Source organism: Bufo bufo, chromosome 1 (genome assembly GCF_905171765.1).
Source record: "Bufo bufo chromosome 1, aBufBuf1.1, whole genome shotgun sequence".
In the NCBI taxonomy this organism is placed as follows: Eukaryota; Metazoa; Chordata; class Amphibia; order Anura; family Bufonidae; genus Bufo; species Bufo bufo.
In genome coordinates, this window is record NC_053389.1 from 221926209 (window position 1) to 221950775 (window position 24567).

The 24567-nt window shown below is 44.7% G+C and overlaps 2 protein-coding genes across 2 annotated transcripts in view; both read left to right on the top strand.

The window, feature by feature from the left end:
• Positions 1-23519, top strand: part of LOC121003647 (prostaglandin-E(2) 9-reductase-like) — a 122165-nt gene extending 98646 nt beyond the window's left edge. Inside the window, exon 11 of the mRNA XM_040435502.1 lies at positions 23492-23519. The gene's annotated coding sequence lies outside the window, so the exon portion shown is untranslated. The remainder of the gene's footprint in view (positions 1-23491) is intronic.
• The window catches only part of LOC121003640 (prostaglandin F synthase 1-like), a 34884-nt gene extending 11299 nt beyond the window's left edge, over positions 1-23585 (top strand). Inside the window, 5 exon segments of the mRNA XM_040435478.1 lie at positions 15294-15416; positions 15536-15645; positions 16599-16764; positions 19877-19959; positions 23422-23585. Of these exon segments, the coding sequence (XP_040291412.1) occupies positions 15294-15416; positions 15536-15645; positions 16599-16764; positions 19877-19959; positions 23422-23464 (525 nt within the window). The 3' untranslated portion in view covers positions 23465-23585.
• Positions 23586-24567: the final 982 nt, after the last annotated feature.

Consider the following 24567-nt stretch of genomic DNA (forward strand, 5'->3'; position numbering starts at 1 on the left):
ACAGATCCCCCCCTTCAGTGTCCTCCACAGATCCCCCCCTTCAGTGTCCTCCACAGATATCCCCCCCACCCAGAGCCGCTTCCTAGCTAATTTATTCACTGCACTTGCCTCTGTGAAATTGAAGAGAAGCGCCGTAATCTCGCACAGGCGCACTTGCAGAGACTAGGAAGACGATGCAAGCGCACTTCGATGCCTCTGCCAGTGCGCCTGTGCGAGATTACAGCGCTTCTCTTCAATTTCACAGAGGCAAGTGCAGTGAATAAATTAGCTAGGAGGCGGGGCTGGGCGGGGAGATTGCAGGCACAGGCAGCATCGCTTTGCTGCCCGTGCCGTTCACAGCGCTCCCTGCGCTGATAAAGTCCGGTCACTGCGCGGGCCGCATGACACGGCTTCGCGGGCCGCAGGTTGGGCATCAGCGATCTAACCATCGCATGTTCAAGTCCCCTAGGAAGGGATAAAAAAAAAGTTACAAAAATATAAAAGTTCTTGAAAGTAAAAACAATCATAAAAACACAAAAATAAACAATAGTATAATAAATATGTAAAATGAAATTTAACATAAAAATAATCACTAGTATGGCGGCATCTGAAAATGCTCACATTATTAAAATATAAAAGTATTTCTGCCATACAGTGAACACTGAAACAGATAAAAAATCTAAATGACAAAATCATCATGCTTTGGACACATTGCCGTTGAACAAATAAATAAATGAAAAGTGATCAAGAAGTCATACACAAACATCTCAACATGGTATCAATAAAAATTTCAGAGCACAACACAGTTCCATAGACAAAACTGAGAAAATGGTGTCATGTCATGGTGATGCAAAGATAATTTTCAAATATTCTATTTTTTAAGTATTAAAACATAACAAAACTATGGGAGTCATTTGTTAAGTAGCCACTCTAGCTGGCTGTGGATCTGCCAAACCAGGCGTAGAAAATGATGAATGAGATGGCCTGCTGGCCCACCCCCTTAACTGCCCACACCAAGCCTACTTTTTTTGACCAGGTGTGAGTGGGGAAAAGTTGCAGACTGCAATGCAACTAACTGTTGTGCCACCATCTGCGCCTGAAATACGCCTAACATAGGCATATTACAGGATAATGAATCCTATACAATTACTATAATCATACTGACATTTTTACTGCACAGTGAAAACTGTATAAATTAAACCCAGAAAACTTTGGCACAACTGCAGCACTGTTCCAGTGCACCTTAACTGAAAAATGAAGCAACTTTGTAAATAGTCTTTCTAAAAAAAAAAAATCTGTTCTGTAGTGTATACAGCTCCTAAACATACTTTCATGGTAATGCAGTGGCCGGGTTGCTGCTCTTCTGAGGGAATGATAAGGCATAGTGCAAACAGAGGAAATTCAGCACTTGGAGGATATCATCCATAAAACCTCTTTATTGAAAATCCATGAAACAATCAATAAGCAGTGTAATATAAACAGTATTTAACAAAAGTGAGTACACCCCTCACATTTTAGTAAATATTTTATTATATCTTTTCATGGGACGACACTGAAGATATGACTCTTTGTTCGGCTACTTTCACACTAGCGTTCGGAGCGGATCCGTCTGATGTTTCATCAGACGGATCCGCTCCGATAATGCAGACGTTTGCATCCGTTCAGAACGGATCAGTCTGCATTATTACTTAGAAAATTTTCTAAGTCTGAAAGTAGCCTGAGCGGATCCGTTCAGACTTTACATTGAAAGTCAATGGGGAACGGATCCGCTTGAAGATTGAGCCATATAGTGTCATCTTCAAGCGGATCCGTCCCCATTGACTTCCATTATAAGTCTGGACGGATCCGCTCGCCTCCGCACGGCCAGGCGGACACCCGAACGCTGCAAGCAGCGTTCAGGTGTCCGCTCACTGAGCGGAGCGGAGGCTGATCGCTGGCAGGCGGATGCATTCTCAGTGGATCCGCCTCCACTGAGAATGCATTGGGGCCAGACGGATGCGTTCGGGGCCGCTCGTGAGCCCCTTCAAACGGAGCGCACGAGCGGACACCCGAACGCTAGTGTGAAAGTAGCCTTACAATGTAAAGTAGTCAGTGTACAGCTTGTAAATTGGGTGTGCCGTCAAAATAATTTAACAGCCATTAACGTCTAAACTGCTGGCAACAAAAGGGAGTACACACCTAAGTGAAAATGCCCAAATTGTGCCCAATTAGCAATTTTCCCTCCCCAGTGTCATGTGACTCGTTAGTGTTACAACATTCAACATTGCACCTCATGGCAAAGAACTCTTTGAGGATCTGAAAAAAGAATTTTTGCTCTACATAAAGATGGCCGAGGCTATAAGAAAATTGCCAACACCCTGAAGCTGAAGCACGATGACCAAGACCATACAGCAGTTTAACAAGATAGGTTCCACTCAGAACAGGCCTCGCCATGGTCGACCAAAGAAGTTGAGTGCACATGCTCAGCGCCATCTCCAGAGGTTGTATGAGTGGTGCCAGCATTGCTGCAGAGGTTAAATGGGTGGGGAGTCAGACTGTCAGTGCTCAGACCATACGCCGCACACTACTTCAAATTGATCTGCATGGCTGTTGTCCCAGAAGGAAGCCTCTTCTAAAGAAAATGTAAAAGAAAGCCTGCAAACAGTTTGCTGAAGACAAGTAGCATAACGACATGGATTACTGGAACCATGTCCTGTGGTCTGATGAGACCAAGATAAATGTATTTGGTTCAGATGATGTCGTGTGTGGCAGCCACCAGGTGAGAAGTACAAAGACCAAGTGTGTCTTACCTACAGTCAAGCATGGTGGTGGGAGTGTCATGCTTTGGGGCTGCATGAGTGCTGCTGGCTGTGGGGAGCTACAGTTCATTGAGGGAACCATGAATGCCAACATGTACTGTGACATACCGAAGTAGAGCATGATCCCCTCCCTTCGGAAACTGGGCCGCAGGGCAGTATTTTAACATAAGAACCCCAAACACACCTAAAAGACAATCACTGCCTTGGTAAAGAACCTGAGGGTAAAGGTGATGGACTGGCCAAGCATAAACCCTATAGAGCAGTGATGGCTGACCTCCGGCACTCCAGTTGTGGAGAAACTAGGACTTCCAGCATGCTCCATTCATTTCTATAGAGTTCTGTGAACAGTCACGCAAGGGGGAATCTTGGGAGTCGTAGTTTTACCACAGCTGGAGTGCCAAAGGTTAGACATCACAGCTACAGTATAGAGCATCTGTGAAATATCCTCAAAGGGATGGTGGAGGAGCGCAAGGTCTCTAACATCCACCAGCTCTGTGATGTCATCATGGAGGAGTGTAAGAGGATTCCAGTGGCAACCTGTGAAGCTCTAGTGAACTCCATGCCCAGGAGTGTTAAGGCAGTGCTGGAAAATAATGCTGGCCACACAAAATATTGATACTTTTTGGCCATTTTCTCTTAGGGGTGTACTCACTTTTGTTGCCAGCAGTTTAGATATTAATGGCTGTGTTGAGTTATTTTTAAGACACAACAAATTTACACTGTTTTACAAGCGGTACACTGACTACTTTACATCATATTAAAGGGTCAGATCTTCAGTGTTGTCCCAGGAAAAGATAGCTGAAAATATTTACAAAAAAGGGAAGGGTTGACTCACTTTTGTGAGATACTGTATATCCCCCAACGGAACAATGAAAGTATTTTGGACTAGACTAATCCATACTCATGACATACAAGATTAAATAAATTATTCCCCTTATAAAACACCAGCTTAATTACCGGGGCCGTCACATGATCAAAGAGAAATCAAAAATGCAGAACGGAACCATACATTCAATTTCACCAGGGTGACACAGGATTAACAATATGCCATCTTGCCTACATCCTAAAATGAACAGCATTTCAATAAAAATACATCAACTCCTGATGCTTATTCAAACCTGCTGGATAGGGTTGAGCGAACCCGAACTGTAAAGTTCTGGTTCGTACCGAACTTTAGGATTTTTGGACCCCGAACCCGAACTTTTCAGTAAAAGTTTGGGTTCGGGTTTGGTGTTTGGCGAGTAAATGGCGCTTTTTGAAAGGCTGCAGAGCAGCCAATCAACAAGCGTTTAACTTGTTTGCCCTTAGAAGCCATCACAGCCATGCCTACTAATGGCATGGCTGTGATTGGCCAGTGCAGCATGTGACCCAGCCTCTATATAAGCTGGAGTCACGTAGCGCTGCACGTCACTCTGCTGTTACTAGAATAGGGATAGGATGATGCTGCTGTGAGGGAGAGAATAGGAAAGAATCTTTAATATGAAGTTCTTAACTTAGCGATCTACCTAGATTTAGTTTTGTGGGTGCAGCGCACAATCTTTTTACCCTGCCCTGAACCCAGTGACCCAGAAAAATAACTTTTATCCTTCTGTTAGTTAGGTGGGCGGTGGCGGCCATTTTATGCAAGTTCAGTGCATCAGCACAGCATATGTGCATTTGTGACAGTCAAATAGAAGCTTGAAATACTGCAATTATATTCTGGGTTTTAAAAAAATTACCAATTTTTGGCAATACCCTACATCTGGGGCCTATGCAGCATATGTCAGTGTGAAATTTAAAGAGGACCTTTCACTAGAATAAAAAATCTAAACTAAGCATACAGACATGGAGAGCGGCGCACAGGGATCTCCCTGCACTTACTATTATCCCTGGGCGCCGCTCCGTTCTCCCGGTATAGGCTCCGGTATCTTCATATGTTTGGTTCAACTGGGTGGAGCCTGCCGGCGTCTCCTTCTCCCAGGCTGTAGCGCTGGCCAATCGCAGCGCTCAGCTCATAGCCTGAGAGTTTTTTTTTTCTCTCAGGCTATGAGCTGAGCGCTGCGATTGGCTAGCGCTACAGCCTGGGAGAAGGAGACGCCGGCAGGCTCCACCCAGTTGAGCCGAACATATGAAGATACCGGAGCCTATACTGGGAGAACGGAGCGGCACCCAGGGATAATAGTAAGTGCAGGGAGATCCCTGGGCGCCGCTCTCCATGTCTGTATGCTTAGTTTAGTTTTTTTTATTCTAGTGAAAGGTCCTCTTTAACCACTTCCCGCCACGCTAACGCCGAAAGGCGTCATTTCTGCGGCGCTCCCAGGTCACACTAACGCCAATAGGCGTCATCTCGCGTGAGCCGAGATTTCCTGTGAACGCGCGCACACAGGCGCGCGCGCTCACAGGAACGGAAGGTAAGAGAGTTGATCTCCAGCCTGCCAGCGGCGATCGTTCGCTGGCAGGCTGGAGATGTGTTTTTTTTAACCCCTAACAGGTATATTAGACGCTGTTTTGATAACAGCGTCTAATATACCTGCTACCTGGTCCTCTGGTGGTCCCCTTTGTTTGGATCGACCACCAGAGGACACAGGTAGCTCAGTAAAGTAGCACCAAGCACCACTACACTACACTACACCCCCCCCGTCACTTATTAACCCCTTATTAGCCCCTGATCACCCCATATAGACTCCCTGATTACCCCCCTGTCATTGATTACCCCCCTGTCATTGATTACCCCCCTGTAAAGCTCCATTCAGACGTCCGCATGATTTTTACGGATCCACTGATAGATGGATCGGATCCGCAAAACGCATCCGGACGTCTGAATGAAGCCTTACAGGGGCGTGATCAATGACTGTGGTGATCACCCCATATAGACTCCCTGATCACCCCCCTGTCATTGATTACACCCCTGTCATTGATCACCCCCCTGTAAAGCTCCATTCAGACGTCCGCATGATTTTTACGGATGCACTGATAGATGGATCCGATCCGCAAAACGCATCCGGACGTCTGAATGAAGCCTTACAGGGGCATGATCAATGACTGTGGTGATCACCCCATATAGACTCCCTGATCACCCCCCTGTAAAGCTCCATTCAGATGTCCGCATGATTTTTACGGATGCACTGATAGATGGATCCGATCCGCAAAACGCATCCGGACGTCTGAATGAAGCCTTACAGGGGCATGATCAATGACTGTGGTGATCACCCCATATAGACTCCCTGATCACCCCCCTGTAAAGCTCCATTCAGATGTCCGCATGATTTTTACGGATGCACTGATAGATGGATCGGATCCGCAAAACGCATCCGGACGTCTGAATGAAGCCTTACAGGGGCATGATCAATGACTGTGGTGATTACCCCCCTGTAAAGCTCCATTCAGATGTCCGCATGATTTTTACGGATGCACTGATAGATGGATCGGATCCGCAAAACGCATCCGGACGTCTGAATGAAGCCTTACAGGGGCGTGATCAATGACTGTGGTGATCACCCCATATAGACTCCCTGATCACCCCCCTGTCATTGATTACCCCCCTGTCATTGATTACCCCCCTGTAAAGCTCCATTCAGACGTCCGCATGATTTTTACGGATCCACTGATAGATGGATCGGATCCGCAAAACGCATCCGGACGTCTGAATGAAGCCTTACAGGGGCATGATCAATGACTGTGGTGATCACACCATATAGACTCCCTGATCACCCCCCTGTCATTGATTACCCCCCTGTAAAGCTCCATTCAGATGTCCGCATGATTTTTACGGATGCACTGATAGATGGATCGGATCCGCAAAACGCATCCGGACGTCTGAATGAAGCCTTACAGGGGCGTGATCAATGACTGTGGTGATCACCCCATATAGACTCCCTGATCACCCCCCTGTCATTGATTACCCCCCTGTCATTGATTACCCCCCTGTAAAGCTCCATTCAGACGTCCGCATGATTTTTACGGATCCACTGATAGATGGATCGGATCCGCAAAACGCATCCGGACGTCTGAATGAAGCCTTACAGGGGCATGATCAATGACTGTGGTGATCACACCATATAGACTCCCTGATCACCCCCCTGTCATTGATTACCCCCCTGTAAAGCTCCATTCAGATGTCCGCATGATTTTTACGGATGCACTGATAGATGGATCGGATCCGCAAAACGCATCCGGACGTCTGAATGAAGCCTTACAGGGGCGTGATCAATGACTGTGGTGATCACCCCATATAGACTCCCTGATCACCCCCCTGTCATTGATCACCCCCCCTGTCATTGATCACCCCCCTGTCATTGATCACCCCCCTGTCATTGATCACCCCCCTGTAAGGCTCCATTCAGACATTTTTTTGGCCCAAGTTAGCGGAATTATTATTATTTTTTTCTTACAAAGTCTCATATTCCACTAACTTGTGTCAAAAAATAAAATCTCACATGAACTCACCATACCCCTCACGGAAACCAAATGCGTAAAATTTTTTAGACATTTATATTCCAGACTTCTTCTCACGCTTTAGGGCCCCTAGAATGCCAGGGCAGTATAAATACCCCACATGTGACCCCATTTCGGAAAGAAGACACCCCCAGGTATTCCGTGAGGGGCATATTGAGTCCATGAAAGATTGAAATTTTTGTCCCAAGTTAGCGGAACGGGAGACTTTGTGAGAAGAAAATTAAAAATATCAATTTCCGCTAACTTGTGCCAAAAAAAAAAAATTTCTATGAACTCGCCATGCCCCTCATTGAATACCTTGGGGTGTCTTCTTTCCAAAATGGGGTCACATGTGGGGTATTTATACTGCCCTGGCATTCTAGGGGCCCCAAAGCGTGAGAAGAAGTCTGGTATCCAAATGTCTAAAAATGCCCTCCTAAAAGGAATTTGGGCACCTTTGCGCATCTAGGCTGCAAAAAAGTGTCACACATCTGGTATCGCCGTACTCAGGAGAAGTTGGGGAATGTGTTTTGGGGTGTCATTTTACATATACCCATGCTGGGTGAGAGAAATATCTTGGTCAAATGCCAACTTTGTATAAAAAAATGGGAAAAGTTGTCTTTTGCCAAGATATTTCTCTCACCCAGCATGGGTATATGTAAAATGACACCCCAAAACACATTCCCCAACTTCTCCTGAATACGGCGATACCACATGTGTGACACTTTTTTGCAGCCTAGGTGGGCAAAGGGGCCCACATTCCAAAGAGCACCTTTAGGATTTCACAGGTCATTTACCTACTTACCACACATTAGGGCCCCTGGAAAATGCCAGGGCAGTATAACTACCCAACAAGTGACCCCATTTTGGAAAGAAGACACCCCAAGGTATTCCGTGAGGGGCATGGCGAGTTCCTAGAATTTTTTATTTTTTGTCACAAGTTAGTGGAAAATGATGATTTTTTATTTTTTTTTTTCATACAAAGTCTCATATTCCACTAACTTGTGACAAAAAATAAAAACTTCCATGAACTCACTATGCCCATCAGCGAATACCTTGGGGTCTCTTCTTTCCAAAATGGGGTCACTTGTGGGGTAGTTATACTGCCCTGGCATTCTAGGGGCCCAAATGTGTGGTAAGGAGTTTGAAATCAAATTCTGTAACAAATGACCTGTGAAATCCGAAAGGTGCTCTTTGGAATATGGGCCCCTTTGCCCACCTAGGCTGCAAAAAAGTGTCACACATCTGGTATTGCCGTACTCAGGAGAAGGTGGGGAATGTGTTTTGGGGTGTCATTTTACATATACCCATGCTGGGTGAGAGAAATATCTTGGCAAAAGACAACTTTTCCCATTTTTTTATACAAAGTTGGCATTTGACCAAGATATTTATCCCACCCAGCATGGGTATATGTAAAAAGACACCCCAAAACACATTCCTCAACTTCTCCTGAATACAGAGATACCAGATGTGTGACACTTTTTTGCAGCCTAGGTGGGCAAAGGGGCCCATATTCCAAAGAGCACCTTTCGGATTTCACAGGTCATTTTTTACAGAATTTGATTTCAAACTCCTTACCACACATTTGGGCCCCTAGAATGCCAGGGCAGTATAACTACCCCACAAGTGACCCCATTTTGGAAAGAAGAGACCCCAAGGTATTTCGTGATGGGCATAGTGAGTTCATAGAAGTTTTTATTTTTTGTCACAAGTTAGTGGAATATGAGACTTTGTAAGAAAAAAAAAAAAAAAAAATCATCATTTTCCGCTAACTTGTGACAAAAAATAAAAAGTTCTATGAACTCACTATGCCCATCAGCGAATACCTTAGGGTGTGTACTTTCCGAAATGGGGTCATTTGTGGGGTGTTTGTACTGTCTGGCCATTGTAGAACCTCAGGAAACATGACAGGTGCTCAGAAAGTCAGAGCTGCTTCAAAAAGTGGAAATTCTCATTTTTGTACCATAGTTTGTAAACGCTATAACTTTTACCCAAACCATTTTTTTTTTACCCAAACATTTTTTTTTTATCAAAGACATGTAGAACTATAAATTTAGAGCAAAATTTCTATATGGATCTCGTTTTTTTTGCAAAATTTTACAACTGAAAGTGAAAAATGTCATTTTTTTGCAAAAAAATCGTTAAATTTCGATTAATAACAAAAAAAGTAAAAATGTCAGCAGCAATGAAATACCACCAAATGAAAGCTCTATTAGTGAGAAGAAAAGGAGGTAAAATTCATTTGGGTGGTAAGTTGCATGACCGAGCAATAAACGGTGAAAGTAGTGTAGTGCCGATTTGTAAAAAAGGGCCTGGTCTTTAGGGGGGTATAAACCTGTGGTCCTTAAGTGGTTAAGCTTGAAATACTGCAATAATTTTCTGGGTTTTAAAAATCACCCTTTTTGGGCAAAATACAAAATTTTACAGCCCTTGCTGCATCTGTCAGTGTGAAATACAAGCGTTAGATACTGCTGTCATATTCTGCTATTAAAAAAACTCCCATTTTGGGGAAAATACTAAATTTGCGGCGTTTGCTGCATTTGTTATTGTTAAATACAAACTTGAAATACTGCAATAATTTTCTGGGTTTAAAAAATCACCCCTTTTTGGCAATACCCTACATTCGGGGCCTATGCAGCATTTGTCAGTGTGAAATTTAAGCCTGAAATACTGCAATAATTTTCTGGGTTTTAAAAAACACTCTTTTTGGGGAAAATACTAAATTTGCAGCCTTTGCTGCATCTGTCAGTGTGAAATACACGCGTTAGCTACTGCTGTTATATTCTGTTATTAAAAAAACACCCATTTTGGGCAAGATCCTAAATTTGCGGAGAATGAGGAGAGCATCGAATAAGGGACGTGGCCCCGGTCGTGGTGCTGCTGGTTGAGCTTCTGTTGCAGGGAGAGGACGTGGTTGATCTGTACCAGCTACACGCACAAGTGAAACACCTTCCTCATGTGCGAGTAGGCGACAGAACCTTCAGTGTTATTTGGTCGGGCCTAATGTGGCTCTACGAATGGTGAGGCCAGAACAAGTACAGGCGAAGTAGATTGGGTTGCTGACAGTGCCTCCAGTTTCTTCACATTTTCTCCCACCCAGTCTCCTGATGAAAGATTAGAGTTAGCACCTGCAGTCTTTCACCTCACCCCCTTGCAAATCAGCCAAGCAGTCTGAGCCACAAGTCATGCAGCAGTTTCTTCTGCTTTTTGATGACTCTGCTAGCAGGGTTTCCCAGGACCATCCACATAGCCCTGCCCCAGAAGTGGAAGAGATTAAGTGCACCGATACCCAACCACTTATGTTTCAAAATGAGTACATGGGAGGACCACCACAGCACGTCTCGGATGATGACGAAACACAGGTGCCAACTGCTGTGGCTTTCTGCAGTGTGCAGACCGACAAGGAGGGCAGGGGTGAAGACTGGATGGAAGATGATGTGGAGGACGATGAGGTCCTCAACCCCACATGGAATCAAGGTCATGCGAGTGACCTGTGTAGTTCGGAGGAAGAGGCGGTGGTCGCACAGAGCCACCAACACAGCAGAAGAGGGAGCAGGGTGCAAAAGCGGAGCGGCCGTCCCCTAGACAGTTCGCCTGCTACTGCCCACCGCAGCAAGGGACCGAGCACACCAAAGCCAGCTCCAAGGAGTTCCCTGGCGTGGCGGTTTTTCAGACAATGTGCTGACGACAAGACACAAGTGGTTTGCATGCTGTGCAATCAGAGCCTGAAGCGTATAGGCATAAACGTTCTCAACCTGAGCACAACCTGCATGACCAGGCATCTAAGTGCAAAGCACGAGCTGCAGTGGAGTAGACACCTCAAAAACCAAGAAAGGTCTCTGGCTCCTCCTGCTTCCTCTTCTGCTGCAGTCTCGGCCTCTTTATCCACCTCTGGAGCGACAGTGCCACCTGCCACCCCGCAAACAGGGGATCTGCAAGCAACACCGCCACCTGGGTCACCAAGCATCTCCGCAATGTCCCACAGAAGTGTTCAGCTCTCCATCTCCCAAACACTGGAGCGGAAGAGGAAGTACCCCTCTACCCACCCGCGATCCCTGGCCCTGAATGCCAGCATTTCAAAATTACTGGCCTTTGAAATGCTGTCATTTCGTCTGGTGGAGACAGAGAGTTTTAATAGCCTTATGGCGGTGGCTGTCCCTCAGTACATCGTGCCCAGCCGCCACTACTTTTTGAAGCGAGCCATCCCTTCCCTGCACAACCAAGTGAGGGACAAAATCAGGGGTGCACTGCGCAACCCCATCTGTGGTAAGGTCCACCTAAATACGGATACGTGGACCAGTAAGCACGGTCAGGGACGTTATATCTCCCTAACAGCACATTGGGTAAATGCAGTGGCGGCCGGGCCTGAGGCAGATAGCACTTTGGCGCATGTCCTTCCACCACCGAGGATTGCAGGGCGCTTCTCTTTGCCTCCTGTTGCTTCCTCCTCCTCCTCTTCCACATCCTCTACCGCCTCCTCATCTGGTCAGCGTAACACCTTCAGCACCAACTTCAGCACAGCCAGGGGTAAACGACAGTAGGCAGTTTTAAAACGTATCTGTTTGGGGGACAAACCCCACACTGCGCAGGAGCTGTAGACGAGCATGGAACAACAGACCGATGAGTGGTTGGTGCCAGTGAGCCTCAAGCCCGGCCTGGTGGTGTGCGATAATGGGCGAAATCTCCTAGCAGCTCTGGAACTAGCCGGTTTGATGCACATCCCTTGCCTGCCGCATGTGCTGTATTTGGTGGTGCAGAGGTTCCTTAAAAATTACCCCGATATGTCAAAGCTGCTGCAGAAAGTGCAGGCCGTCTGTGCGCGCTTTCGGCGTTCTCACCCTGCTGCTCGCCTGTCAGCGCTGCAGCGTAACTTCGGCCTTCCCGCTCACCACCTCATATGCAACGTGCCCACAAGGTGGAACTCCACCTTGCACATGCTGGCCAGACTGTGCGAGCAGCAGCAGGTGATAGTGGAGTTTCAACTGCAGCTGGGCCTCCATGTGAGACCTGTGTTCCTTGTTGCGCTGTTTCGAGTACTCCACCAACATGGCCAGTGCCGATAACGCCGTTCTCAGCGTTACTATCCCACTTCTATGCCTCCTTGAAAAAATGCTTCTGGGGATGATGGAAGAGGATGTGGCACAGGAGGAGGAGGAGAAAGAGGAATCATTTCATAGGGTTTCCGGCCAGTCATTCCCTAGTGGCTCCGAGGGTGGGTACCGGCACCCACAAACGCCAGGTACACAATTGTCCAGCCAGGGCACAGTTCTGGAGGATGATGAGGTGGAGGATGAGTAGGAGGAGATGAAGGAGAAGGAACCGTGTTCACAGCAGGGTGGCACCCAAACCAGCTCATGGCCATCCCACAGAGGAAAGCTTGTCGTTGCCTCTGTGCAGCCTGGCACACATGAGCGATTACATGCCGAGTTGCCCACATTCTAACCTGTGCTGATTACTGGGTGGTCATGCTGCTGGATCCCCATTACAAGGACAACGTACCGTCCTTAATTCTGTCACTGGAGCGTGATCGTAAGATGCGCGAGTACAAGCACACGCTGGTAGATGCGCTGCTGGTGGCATTCCCACCTGACAGCGGGGGCACAGTGGAAGCACAAGGTGAAGGCAGAGGAGAAGGAAGAGGTCACCAACGCAGCTGGGGCACCACCAGCACCTCAGAAGGGAGGGTTAGCATGGCCGAAATGTGGAAAAGCTTTGTCAGCACACCACAACAACCAGCACCACCAGCTGATATGGAACGTCTTAGCAGGAGGCAGCATTTCAGCAACATGGTGGAGCAGTATGTGTGCACACGCCTACATGTACTGAATGACGGGTCTGCCCCCTTCAACTTCTGGGTCTCCAAATTGGGCACATGGCCTGAGCTTGCCCTTTACGCCTTGGAGGTGCTGGCCTGCCCTGCAGCCAGTGTATTATCTGAACGTGTGTTTAGCACAGCAGGGGGCGTTATCACAGACAAGCGCAGCCGCCTGTCCACAGCCAATGTGGACAAGCTCACGTTCATTAAAATAAACCAGGCATGGATCCCACAGGAAAATGCGGACTTGTTTGGCACATGCTACTGCTTCAAGTAGACAGTGAAATACGCAGTCTTGAAACAAGAATCCCAGGTTTGGACAGTGCTGTAGGAAGGAGACTTCTTCCTTAGTGTTTGTGTGTGAACAGGCTCGGATTAGCCCACAGGGGTGCAGGTGAATCCCCCAGTGGGCCCTGAGCAAAGTGGGCCCCTGGTCTCCCACCGCCTGCACAAGTGGCACATAACACAGTAGACTTACTGCACTACATACATATATTGAATGCACAGCACCTCAACCATAATATGTTCATATAAAAAACTTGATAGATTATTAACCCCTGAGTGACCAGCCTTTTTTCGGACTTACTGACCAAGCGTTTTTCTTCCTTTTTTCATCGTCACGTTCCAAGAGCTATAACTTTTTTATTTTTCAGTCTTTATAGCTTTATGAGGGCTTGTTTTTTGCGGGACAAGTTGTAGTTTTTAATGGCGCCATTTTGGGGTACACATAGCTTTCTGATTAAATTTTATTAACTCTTTCTGGAAGGGAGATGGGAAAAACAGCAATACTGCCACTGCGGTTTTACGTTATAAATTTTACAGCATTCATTTTTCAGTATAAATAACATAATATCTTCTCTGAGTCAGTATGATTACAGTGATACCAAATACATATAGTTTTTTTTTACATTTTAATACTTTTTTTGCAATAAAACCCCTTTTTTTTTTAAAGAAAAAAATGTTTTTGCATTGCTTCTTCCCAAGACCCATAACTTTTTTATTTTTCTTTCTATGGAGTTGTTTGAGGGCTTGATTTTAGCGGGACGACTTGTATTTTTCATTGGTATCATATTGGAGTAAATCGCGCTTTTTGATCGCTTGTTATTACGTTTTTCAGTGGAAACTAAGAATAAATCTGTAATTCTGTCATTTTTTTACAGTGTTCACCGTAGGGGATAATTTACATGATATTTATAGACTCTGGGTCGTTACGGACGCGGCAATACCAAAAATATGGGGAAGATTTTTTTTTTTGCTATTTTTTTCATTGAAAATCGTATTTTCAATGGGAAAAAAAATGTGCAATTTTTATGGTAGTTTTTTTATTGAATAAATGAGTTGTTTTTTTTTTTACTTTTTTTACCACTTAATAGTCCCACAAGGGGACTATAACAGACAGATTTTTAATTGCTTTTAAAATGCAATGCACTATCCCTATGGTGCATTGCATTTTAATGGCAATGCTATTCTAACATTGACCAGCAGGCTGCGCCAGAGAGGCGCAGCCTGCTGGAAATTGCTGAAGGCTTGTCTGGGGCCTACATCAGGTAGCCTTTACACATATCTGCGCCCTCCCTCTGTCAGCACTCTACATGCGGCGGGCGCCATTGCCTGTGGCATGTAAAGTGTCAGGAGTGCCGATCCGGGCTGTTAGAGCAGGGCCGCGGATCTCATGTGAGACGTAAAAAAAAGCGGCGGCCAAGCCTAAGGACCCTTAGTGACTGCCATAAAAACACATATGGGTGGTCACTAAGGGGTTAAAGAAATGCCCCAGTTTATTATTATAGACACAATCAGAGCTGAGATGACTTCTAGTTATAGAGGAAAGCTAGCCAATATCCTCTTTTCCCCAGGACCTACCTTCTCAAAGTTCCTGCAGGACCCCCATATTCAATCATCTGGTAGCATCTTGCTGCTGTGTGTGAGCAAGTAATATTTGAATGTATCCATACGGTGGGCCCCCAAAATAAGTTTTACTGCTTGTCCCTAGACACCCCAGTCCGACACTGTGTTTGAATGTCCTTTGCAGAGTTTCCCCGGAGAAACAAAATCTTCATGACGGCCCCTAACTCCACAGACGTGAAACTTTCTTGTGCCTCTGTCATAGTTATAACAATCATAAACATCTAATAGTTGCACAGTTATATGACAAGATAACAAGCTTTCATATTGTATTTCATTTTTTAATTCAACTGGAAGGGGACAAAGCCAGGAACTCCTCAGCATCCCCTCGTAACTATAGGAGAAAGATTTATTTGTAATGTTTAATTTTTAAAGATTTTTTTTAGGCTATGCAGGATTGCAAAGAAGCTGGGCTTGTGAAATCTATAGGCGTTTCCAACTTCAACCACAAACAACTGGAGCTTATCCTCAATATGCCAGGACTAAGATACAAACCTGTGTGCAACCAGGTAATGCAGAAATATTTTGTCTCCTCCAGAATCCTACCCTATACCCCATCCACATCTTATTGCACAGTCAGCAGGTGCACCAACCATCCTTACATTTTAGACATTTTGTCCATCTTCAGGTTGAGTGTCACCTTTACTTGAATCAGTCAAAATTGCTGGAATTCTGTAAGACACACAACATAGTTCTGGAGGCATATGGGGTGCTGGGCTCAACTCGCGATGTTAATTGGTAAGAAGAGACATGTGCTTAAAGAAGAACTCTCTGAATTTGATAAACCAAAGTTGCAACTGTGACTACCAATCAAACGTTATAGTGTCCCCCATCTGTCCAATTCATTGTTTTCATACAAATATGTTTCCATACAAACGCAGCACCAGGTGGCACCATGTTGCCTTTAGCTTAGCCTCATAATGATGTACCTTTAGGCTGGGTTCACACTTGAGCGTTTTACAGCGCGTTCAAACGCGCTGTAAAACGCTCAACACATGAAAACCAATGCTTCCCTATGGCCCTGGTTCTCACTTGAGCGTTTTACAGCGCATTTGAACGCGCTGAAAAACGCCCTACGCTCAAAAAAATTCTTGAGCTTCTTTGGGGCATTTTGTCGCGCGTTTGCGGCCATAGGACACTGCTGTCAATCACACAAACGCGCGTAATACGCGCGTTGACTATGGACAAAAACGCGCGACAAAAACGCACGTTAAACACGCATATCAAATACGCTCAAGTGTGAACCCAGCCTAAATGTCACAGTTTTATTTTTAATCTTCTTGAGTGAATCTTAGGACTCTATTACAGTGGCCGAGGGTTGAGCAGATCATCACTAACAAGTGTTCGTAGAAAACGCTCATTCATCGTGTAATCGCATATTTTATGCAGTCACAAAAATAATTGTTTGCTGGGAGCAGATCATGCCGTCTAATCACGCTCTGGTGCCGACAAATAATAATTTTGTATGTGGATGAGTGATGGCATTAGCAATCACTACTCCCCATCGAAGCTCTCTTCCTTCCCGACAATCGTCAGCCTCATCTACCAGTCTAATACAGCCCTTAGTGTGTATAACTTTAACGTTATCTATGTTCCAACTATTTCAAGATTAACCAAAGCAGTGTCTTTTAATATTGTTGAGCAAATCTTAATGCATTTAACTAAAACATATTTACATGGTAATTTTTAAGGATTGACCAGACTGCCCCAATCCTGCTGGAGGACCCTGTGCTTAATGCCATTGCAAAAAAACATGGCCGAACTCCTGCCCAAGTGGCAATGAGACACATGCTACAGAGGGGGATAGTGGTTCTTGCGAAGAGTTTTAAGCCGGAGAGGATCAAGCAGAACTTTGAGGTAGGGGATGCAGGAGAACCAGTGAACTAACTATAGGGGTAACAGCAGTCACAATTGCAACTGGGCCCTTAATGTGGTTTTGTGTGATTACTATGGTTTGTATCTCTTTCCAGACAGTCATTTTATACCTTCTTGACATAGCCTACTTTTTACAAGTCTGATGTGTTACTTAGGGCCTATTCACATGATAGTAGTGCCGCCCAGTCTTTGTTGCAGACGACAAACCGCAGGTACGAAAAATATGCTCACTGGCAGAGTGAACTCCACATGGCAGTGTGGACTCATTGACTTCAATGGCTTCGCAATCCGCAAGATGCGACAAAAGAAAGGACATAGTCTATCTTTTACGGCGCAGGGGTATGAATCGGGAAGCCCACACTATTCAAATTCATAAATGTGGACGTAAGCTAGTAGGGCTCAGGAGGGAAGGCCTACCATTTGGCTGATGGTTTTTGGGTGTTTCAGCACATTTGCTGAGATCCAGAGGTTCCTGAAAAGCAGGGGCATTGCTTGGGTCTCAGAATATCCAGGGCCCAAGCCCCAATGAATATGGCCCAGTTCCCTAAGTCGACCCCCCCCCCCACACACACACACACCGCATTTTGCTGTACTTGCTATACAGCAGCACATACATCTCACATCCAGAGCCTCCAAGGTGACGTCTTCTCTGTCATCATCTTCTCCATTTGGTCTGCACAACCTCTTTCAGCCGACTCATCTACAAAGTGTGACACACAGACATCATAACTTCCTCACTTTTTTATCATCATATCCCAACCTGGAGTCCCCATAGTGTTATCCTGCTGCTCGCTGTGCTACCCAAAACCCCTGAAGAAAAATGCCCCCATAGTAATAGTGCTCCTCAGAGCCCCACCAATAGTAATTCCCTTCTAGAATGCCCTCATTAGTAATACTGCCCCCTACAGTGCCCCCAACCGTGATAACGCTCCCAAGAGTGCCTCCATTAGTAGAATAGCCCCCCAGTATTAATAATACCCTCACAGAGCCCCCAGTAGAAATAAGGCCCCCTATTGTTCCCCCAGTGGTAATAAAGTTATCTACAGACCCCTCAGTAGTAATAAGGCCCCCCATAGTGCTCTTAGTAGAAATAAGGCGGATCCATAAGTCCCTCCTATAGAGACCCCAGTAGTAATAAGAAAGCCTATAATGTCCCCTGAATTTAGCCCCTCCAATATATAGTCCCATATAAATAACACAATTTCCCTCCGCCATAGAGTCTCATGTAAGTAACATCACACCATCTCTCCAGCCCTCTCCAATATACAGTCCTGTAAATAACATCCCTCTCTATCTACAGCCCCCTCCAAAATACAATCCCATGTAAATAACATAACCTCCTCCCCAGCCACCTTCAACATACAGTCCCAAGAAAATAATATCACCCCCAACCCAGCCGTCTCCAACATGCAATTCCATGAAAACATCACCCCCTCAACATTGAATTCCATGTAAATAATATCATTCCCCCCCACCAGCCACCTTTAACATACAGTCCCATGAAAATAACATCACGCACTGCCTCAGATCCCTGTAACATTCAGTTCCATGTAAATAACATCACTCCCTCCCACAGCTATCATCAACATACAGTCCCATGTAAATAACATCATTGCCTCCCCCAGCCTCCTCCGACATACAGTCCCATGTAAATAACATCACCCTGCCCCAGCCCCCTCTAACATTCAGTCCCATGTAAATAACATCACTCCCTCCCACAGCCGCTATCAATATACAGTAACATGTACATAACATCATTCCCTCCTACAGCCACTATCAACATACAGTCCCATGTAAATAACATCACTCCCTCCTACAGCCACCATCAACATACAGTTCCATGTAAATAGCATGACTCCCTCCCCCAGCCAATTCCAACGTACAGTCCCATGTAAATAACATCCCTCCCTTCAGCCCTAATATACAGTCCCAATTAAGTAACCACAACTCCCAGCATTGCTCTGCCTTTCCCTTCACTTACCTCTCCTCATGTAGCAGACATCACCACAGCTTCTTCCCCCAGGTCGTCTCCTCTTCACTGCAGTCCTCTCCTGCACTGGTCACATGATGGTGACTTCATCGCAGGTCCTTCTCAACCACTGCCTGTTTTACTGGTCACATTACCTGTGATGTCATCACAGGTCCTTTACATCTTCCAGTGCATTAGATTCAATTGTATTGCTGTCCTGAGGACAGCAACACAGTTGTATCTAGCTGGCAGGCAGGACATTCGAGGCCTGGGACACTGCACTCTGTTACTTGCTTGGATCAGTATCACTTGTTGCTGCAGCCAATGATTGGATGCAGCAATTACTTTTCCCCCCAAGCAGCACTAGGTCACGGTTTTATACAAAATGTGGCCCTAGGCAAAATCAAAAGTGGGGCCCCAATTCTTGTAATAATGTACTAACAACACAGTTACATTCTGTCGATTCCGGCACTCCCTCAGAGACTTACACCCCATAAAGCTCCTCACACAGTTCTTCTCCCTCATGGCCCCAGAATACGCCACATGCCCCCTCCCCTCACAGAAATGAGTTCCCCTCCCTCACAGCATTTGAAAGTGTTAAAAACCGGAAGAGCGGGCTTTCTTTTCAGGCGCGCTTTCCCCCAGCGGAGATCGGGGAAAGCACCCTGTCCTATAAATAAGCCACAGCCTGTACTATGCTTCCAGGCTCATTGCTAGTATATCCCAGTTCGGGCCACTAGATGGCAACACGATAGTGATTTCTATACAGACTAATGGAGCAATTTACATCTGATGATTGTAAGTTGTGGTCCACTTGGGGGACTTAACAAAAATGAAAAACGGTACGGCAGCGACGGCGGTTTTGCACACTTGTGCTTCTTCTTCAGGCAGTTGTTGTTTTTTCAAGTAGAAGGCTTGTTCGCCCCAGCCCTTTAAAAGCACGTACCTGTTATCGCAATAAAGTGATGATACGTTGATATCTGCAATGGTGAGTGCCGCTGATTTTCTCACTTTCTCGATGGTATACCAAACAATTGATAGTAAAACCATTATGTCTGGTTGTGCTGAAAAAAAATGATATGTAAATTGGCGTTTAAGAACTGAAAATGGTGCTTCTATCTTCAGGTTTTTGACTTTGAGTTGAGCGATGAGGAAATAAAAACTCTCAATGGACTGAACCGAAACAGACGCTATGTGGATGTGTCTAGGTAAGTAAAGTAGGTTTCATTTGTAGAGGATGAAATTAAAGTTACCGGTATATTTTAGCTGTATATTTAGTAATGGCAATTGGAAAAAGTGGTAATTAGTGGCCAGTTGGCTTTTAGTGAAGTTTGCAATGCAAAAACCACACGGTTGACTAGGGTCAATTGTAATCTATAGGTAAGTAAAAAATGTTTTTAAAATTTTTGAAAAACATTACAAAAAAATAGCATTTTGGCCTCAAATATTGTTTAATATTACAGATCCATGTTATATGTATTTATAGTATGGCACCAACAGCAAACTGTGGACCCATTCTGTACAAACAATACAAAACAATTCTGTGCAATGGATCATAGGATTTCAGTAGCAGGGGAAAACGCTTCTGTTTTGTCCCCATTCATTGTGAATGGGGACAAAACTGAACTGAACGAAACGGAATGCACCAGAATGCATTTCGTTTAGTTGCGTCCCCATCACGGACAGAAAAGCGCTGCAAGCAGCGTTTTTCTGTCCGCGATGTGGTGTGGAGCAAGACGGATTAGTCCTGACATACAATGTAAGTCAATGGGGACGGATCTGTTTTCTCCGACACAATAGAAAACAAATCCGCCCTCTATTGACTTTCAATGGTGTTCATGACGGATTGTCTTGGCTATTTTAAAGATAATACAACCGGATCTGTTCATAACGGATGCCGATGGTTGTATTATCACAACGGAAGCATTTTTGCTGATCTATGACTGATCCAGCAAAAACGCTGGTGTGAAAGTAGCCTTAATGGTAAAGTCTCTTAGTGTTCTATGACATCAAAAGAGTACATGTTGTTATGAAATAGAGGAAATAGGATTCAGTGTAAATAAAATCCCCAAATTTATTGAAGTAAATCTATTCAAAAACACATCCCCTCCTGTAAATCGCTGACATTTCAACCGACTGCAGAGGTCTTAGCCGTAGCATACAAAGGCCAAACTTTTAAAAGCCAATCGCAATCCAGCTAAATAATCTAATACATTTGTGTGAATACCCCACTAGGCTGCAGGCCATGTGGTTGGAAATAAAATTCTGTGTATTTAGACGTCCAATACGTCTCCCGATCCAGGAGGTGATGTTTAATATATCCTCCTCTGGGGGCGGTTTTACTAACTCAATAGCACTTACTCTGCAGGAGGTCAGTTTTCCACCATGGCACACTTTGAAATGCCTGGAGGCTCCAGAAATATCACGATTTTCCTTCCCAGAGATCCCATTAAGATACTCCAGGAACCACACTTTTAAATGTCTAGACGTACCACCCACATATGATTTATTGCATAATGTGCATGAAATTAAGTACACAACTGATTCTGTATCTGTATTACAATTAATGTAATACTTTATCTGAAATATAATTGTATGATCAGAATTGGTAAAGCTTTTTATAGGTTTGACGTACAGTACAGACCAAAAGTTTGGACACACCTTCTCATTCAAGGAGTTTTCTTAATTTTCATGACTATGAAGGCATCAAAACTATGAATTAACACATGTGGAATTATATACATAACAAACAAGTGTGAAACAACTGAAAATATGTCATATTCTAGGTTCTTCAAAGTAGCCACCTTTTGCTTTGATTACTGCTTTGCACACTCTTGGCATTCTCTTGATGAGCTTCAAGAGGTAGTCCCCTGAAATGGTCTTCCAACAGTCTTGAAGGAGTTCCCAGAGATGTTTAGCACTTGTTGGCCCTTTTGCCTTCACTCTGCGGTCCAGCTCACCACAAACCATCTCGATTGGGTTCAGGTCCGGTGACTGTGGAGGCCAGGTCATCTGGCGCAGCAACCCATCACTCTCCTTCATGGTCAAATAGCTCTTACTTTCAAAGTTTTCCCAATTTTTCGGCTGACTGACTGACCTTCATTTCTTAAAGTAATGATGGCCACTCGTTTTTCTTTACTTAGCTGCTTTTTTCTTGCCATAATACAAATTCTAACAGTCTATTCAGTAGGACTATCAGCTGTGTATCCACCTGACTTCTCCTCAACGCAACTGATGGTCCCAACCCCATTTATAAGGCAAGAAATCCCACTTATTAAGCCTGACAGGGCATACCTATGAAGTGAAAACCATTTCAGGGGACTACCTCTTGAAGCTCATCAAGAGAATGCCAAGAGTGTGCAAAGCAGTAATCAAAGCAAAAGGTGGCTACTTTGAAGAACCTAGAATATGACATATTTTCAGTTGTTTCACACTTGTTTGTTATGTATATAATTCCACATGTGTTAATTCATAGTTTTGATGCCTTCAGTATGAATCTACAATTTTCATAGTCATGAATATAAAGAAAACTCTTTGAATGAGAAGGTGTGTCCAAACTTTTGGTCTCTACTACACATACAAGTTCAGCACGGATGTAAGCCACATCTATAAAAACCACAACAGTGCAGCCACGTTTAGTTAGATTGTACAGGACGTAGGGAGCTGGGAGAAACTACTCTACATATTGTAGGTGCTTTCTCGTAGATTACTTTGCACCTCTGACATAATAAAAATTATTTAGTTTCTCCTCTACATAGAGCATTGATAGGTGGCACAGTACGATATCTCATATAGTGCGAACTGAGGACTATATTCTAGAAATACTACTGGAATGTTGTTTCATTCTTTGGATTTATTGCGATATGTTCCAAAAAGGAGATCCTGACAGGATCTTCTGTCAGATTACTGACTCAAGTGAGTGTGCTGGACTTTAATTTAAGAAAATACATGTTATTATCCCTGGTGATCTGGAGTAGTAAAGGACATCATTTTCAGCTTCCTCTCCCTCTTCTACACTGATCATGCATAAAACCACGGCCTACCTTAGGGTTGTGAAGACTGTTTGGTCACTGAGGGTGTATGAAATGTCACTATTGAAGGAAGCCCAAGTGGCTATGGCTTCATGGACATATGGCATTGCCACCACAAGTCACTATTTGCAAATGCAATTTGAGCACTAAAGAACCTAAGGCCAGCATTGGATGCAGCAGCCGCACAGTTCTCTGCATTGAAGGACACAGTGTCCGGTGTAAATTAGCTCTGCATGACTAATGTTGGAATTGAGATTGATGGGAATGCTTTTCTGAGTCAGGCTATTCCTGGAGGTCTTCTCCATGAAGATCTCTTAAGAACCTGGAGTCCAGGACAACGATCTATTTGTTGAAGAACCACTCTAGGACCATGGTAACAATCCATTGACAAAAAGCATAAGGATAGATGTTTAACCTTAGATGAACATGCACCAGGGCTTACTGTATGTGACAGGGAGAGAGGGAAGTGTTTTGACTCAGCCCCAGGAGGAGCTGGGTGTGACAGTGATGATGAAATTCCAAATAACCAAGCTTGGTGTCTATACTGAAGACATGCTAGTACATGCTAGTACATTGGAGACATGCTAGTACCACGATAAAACATCCATAATTTTAACAAAATTCCTCCCGATTTTGCAGGTTTAAAGATCACCCAAAATATCCATTCCATGAAGAATATTAAATTCATCTGTTTTGCTGTGCAACCTTAATAATGATCTCTGACCTGTGTACATGAAGCAAGGAGAAGTTTCCGCGTATTATAATCATATGCAAACACAATAAAGCAACTGTTGAAACCAAGATCTAATGAGTCTTAGAATATGTCACAATGTCACCTGATAGAAGGCAAATCAGCAGTCCGGTTTGAAATTTTCTGGGAGAAGCACCCATATAAGCAGACTAAAAACGCCAGTTTGTGAGCGTTCATGTGTTTGATTTCAAGTGTTCGTTTGTATTACAGATGTAGTAGAGTTAACACTCATGCTTTATGAGATGTGTTATCTAAACTAAATGCATTAAGCAAACACCTTCAATTGCTTTTTAATGGCTTTTGTTTCAAGATAACACGATGAGTTAAGAAATTTGAGTTAAGAGTTTGAGTGTTAACCCTGCTACATCTGGTAAGTGTGTGACTAAAAGGGACTGTCTCTCTTCAGCAAGTGGCATTTATTATTAATATTATTATTATTATTATTATTTATTATTAACCACTTGCCGCCACGCTAACGCCGAAAGGCGTCATCGCTGCGGCGCTCCCAGGTCACACTAACGCCGATTGGCGTCATCTCGCGTGAGCCGAGATTTCCTGTGAACGCGCGCACACAGGCGCGCGCGTTCACAGCATCGGAAGGTAAGCGAGTGGATCTCCAGTTTGCCAGCGGCGATCGTTTGCTGGCAGGCTGGAGATGCGATTTTTTTAACCCCTAACAGGTATATTAGACGCTGTTTTGATAACGGCGTCTAATATACCTGCTACCTGGTCCTCCGGTGGTCCCTTTTGTTTGGATCGACCACCAGAGGACACAGGTAATATGTAGCACCAAACACCACTACACTACACCCCCCCCCCCGTCACTTATTAACCCCTTATTAACCCCTGATCACCCCATAAAGACTCTCTGATCACCTCCCTGTCATTGATCACCCCCATGTCATTGATCACCCCCTTGTAAGGCTCCATTCAGACGTCCGTATGATTTTTACGGATCCACTGATACATGGATCGGATCCGCAAAACACATACGGACGTCTGAATGGAGCCTTACAGGGGGGTGATCAATGACG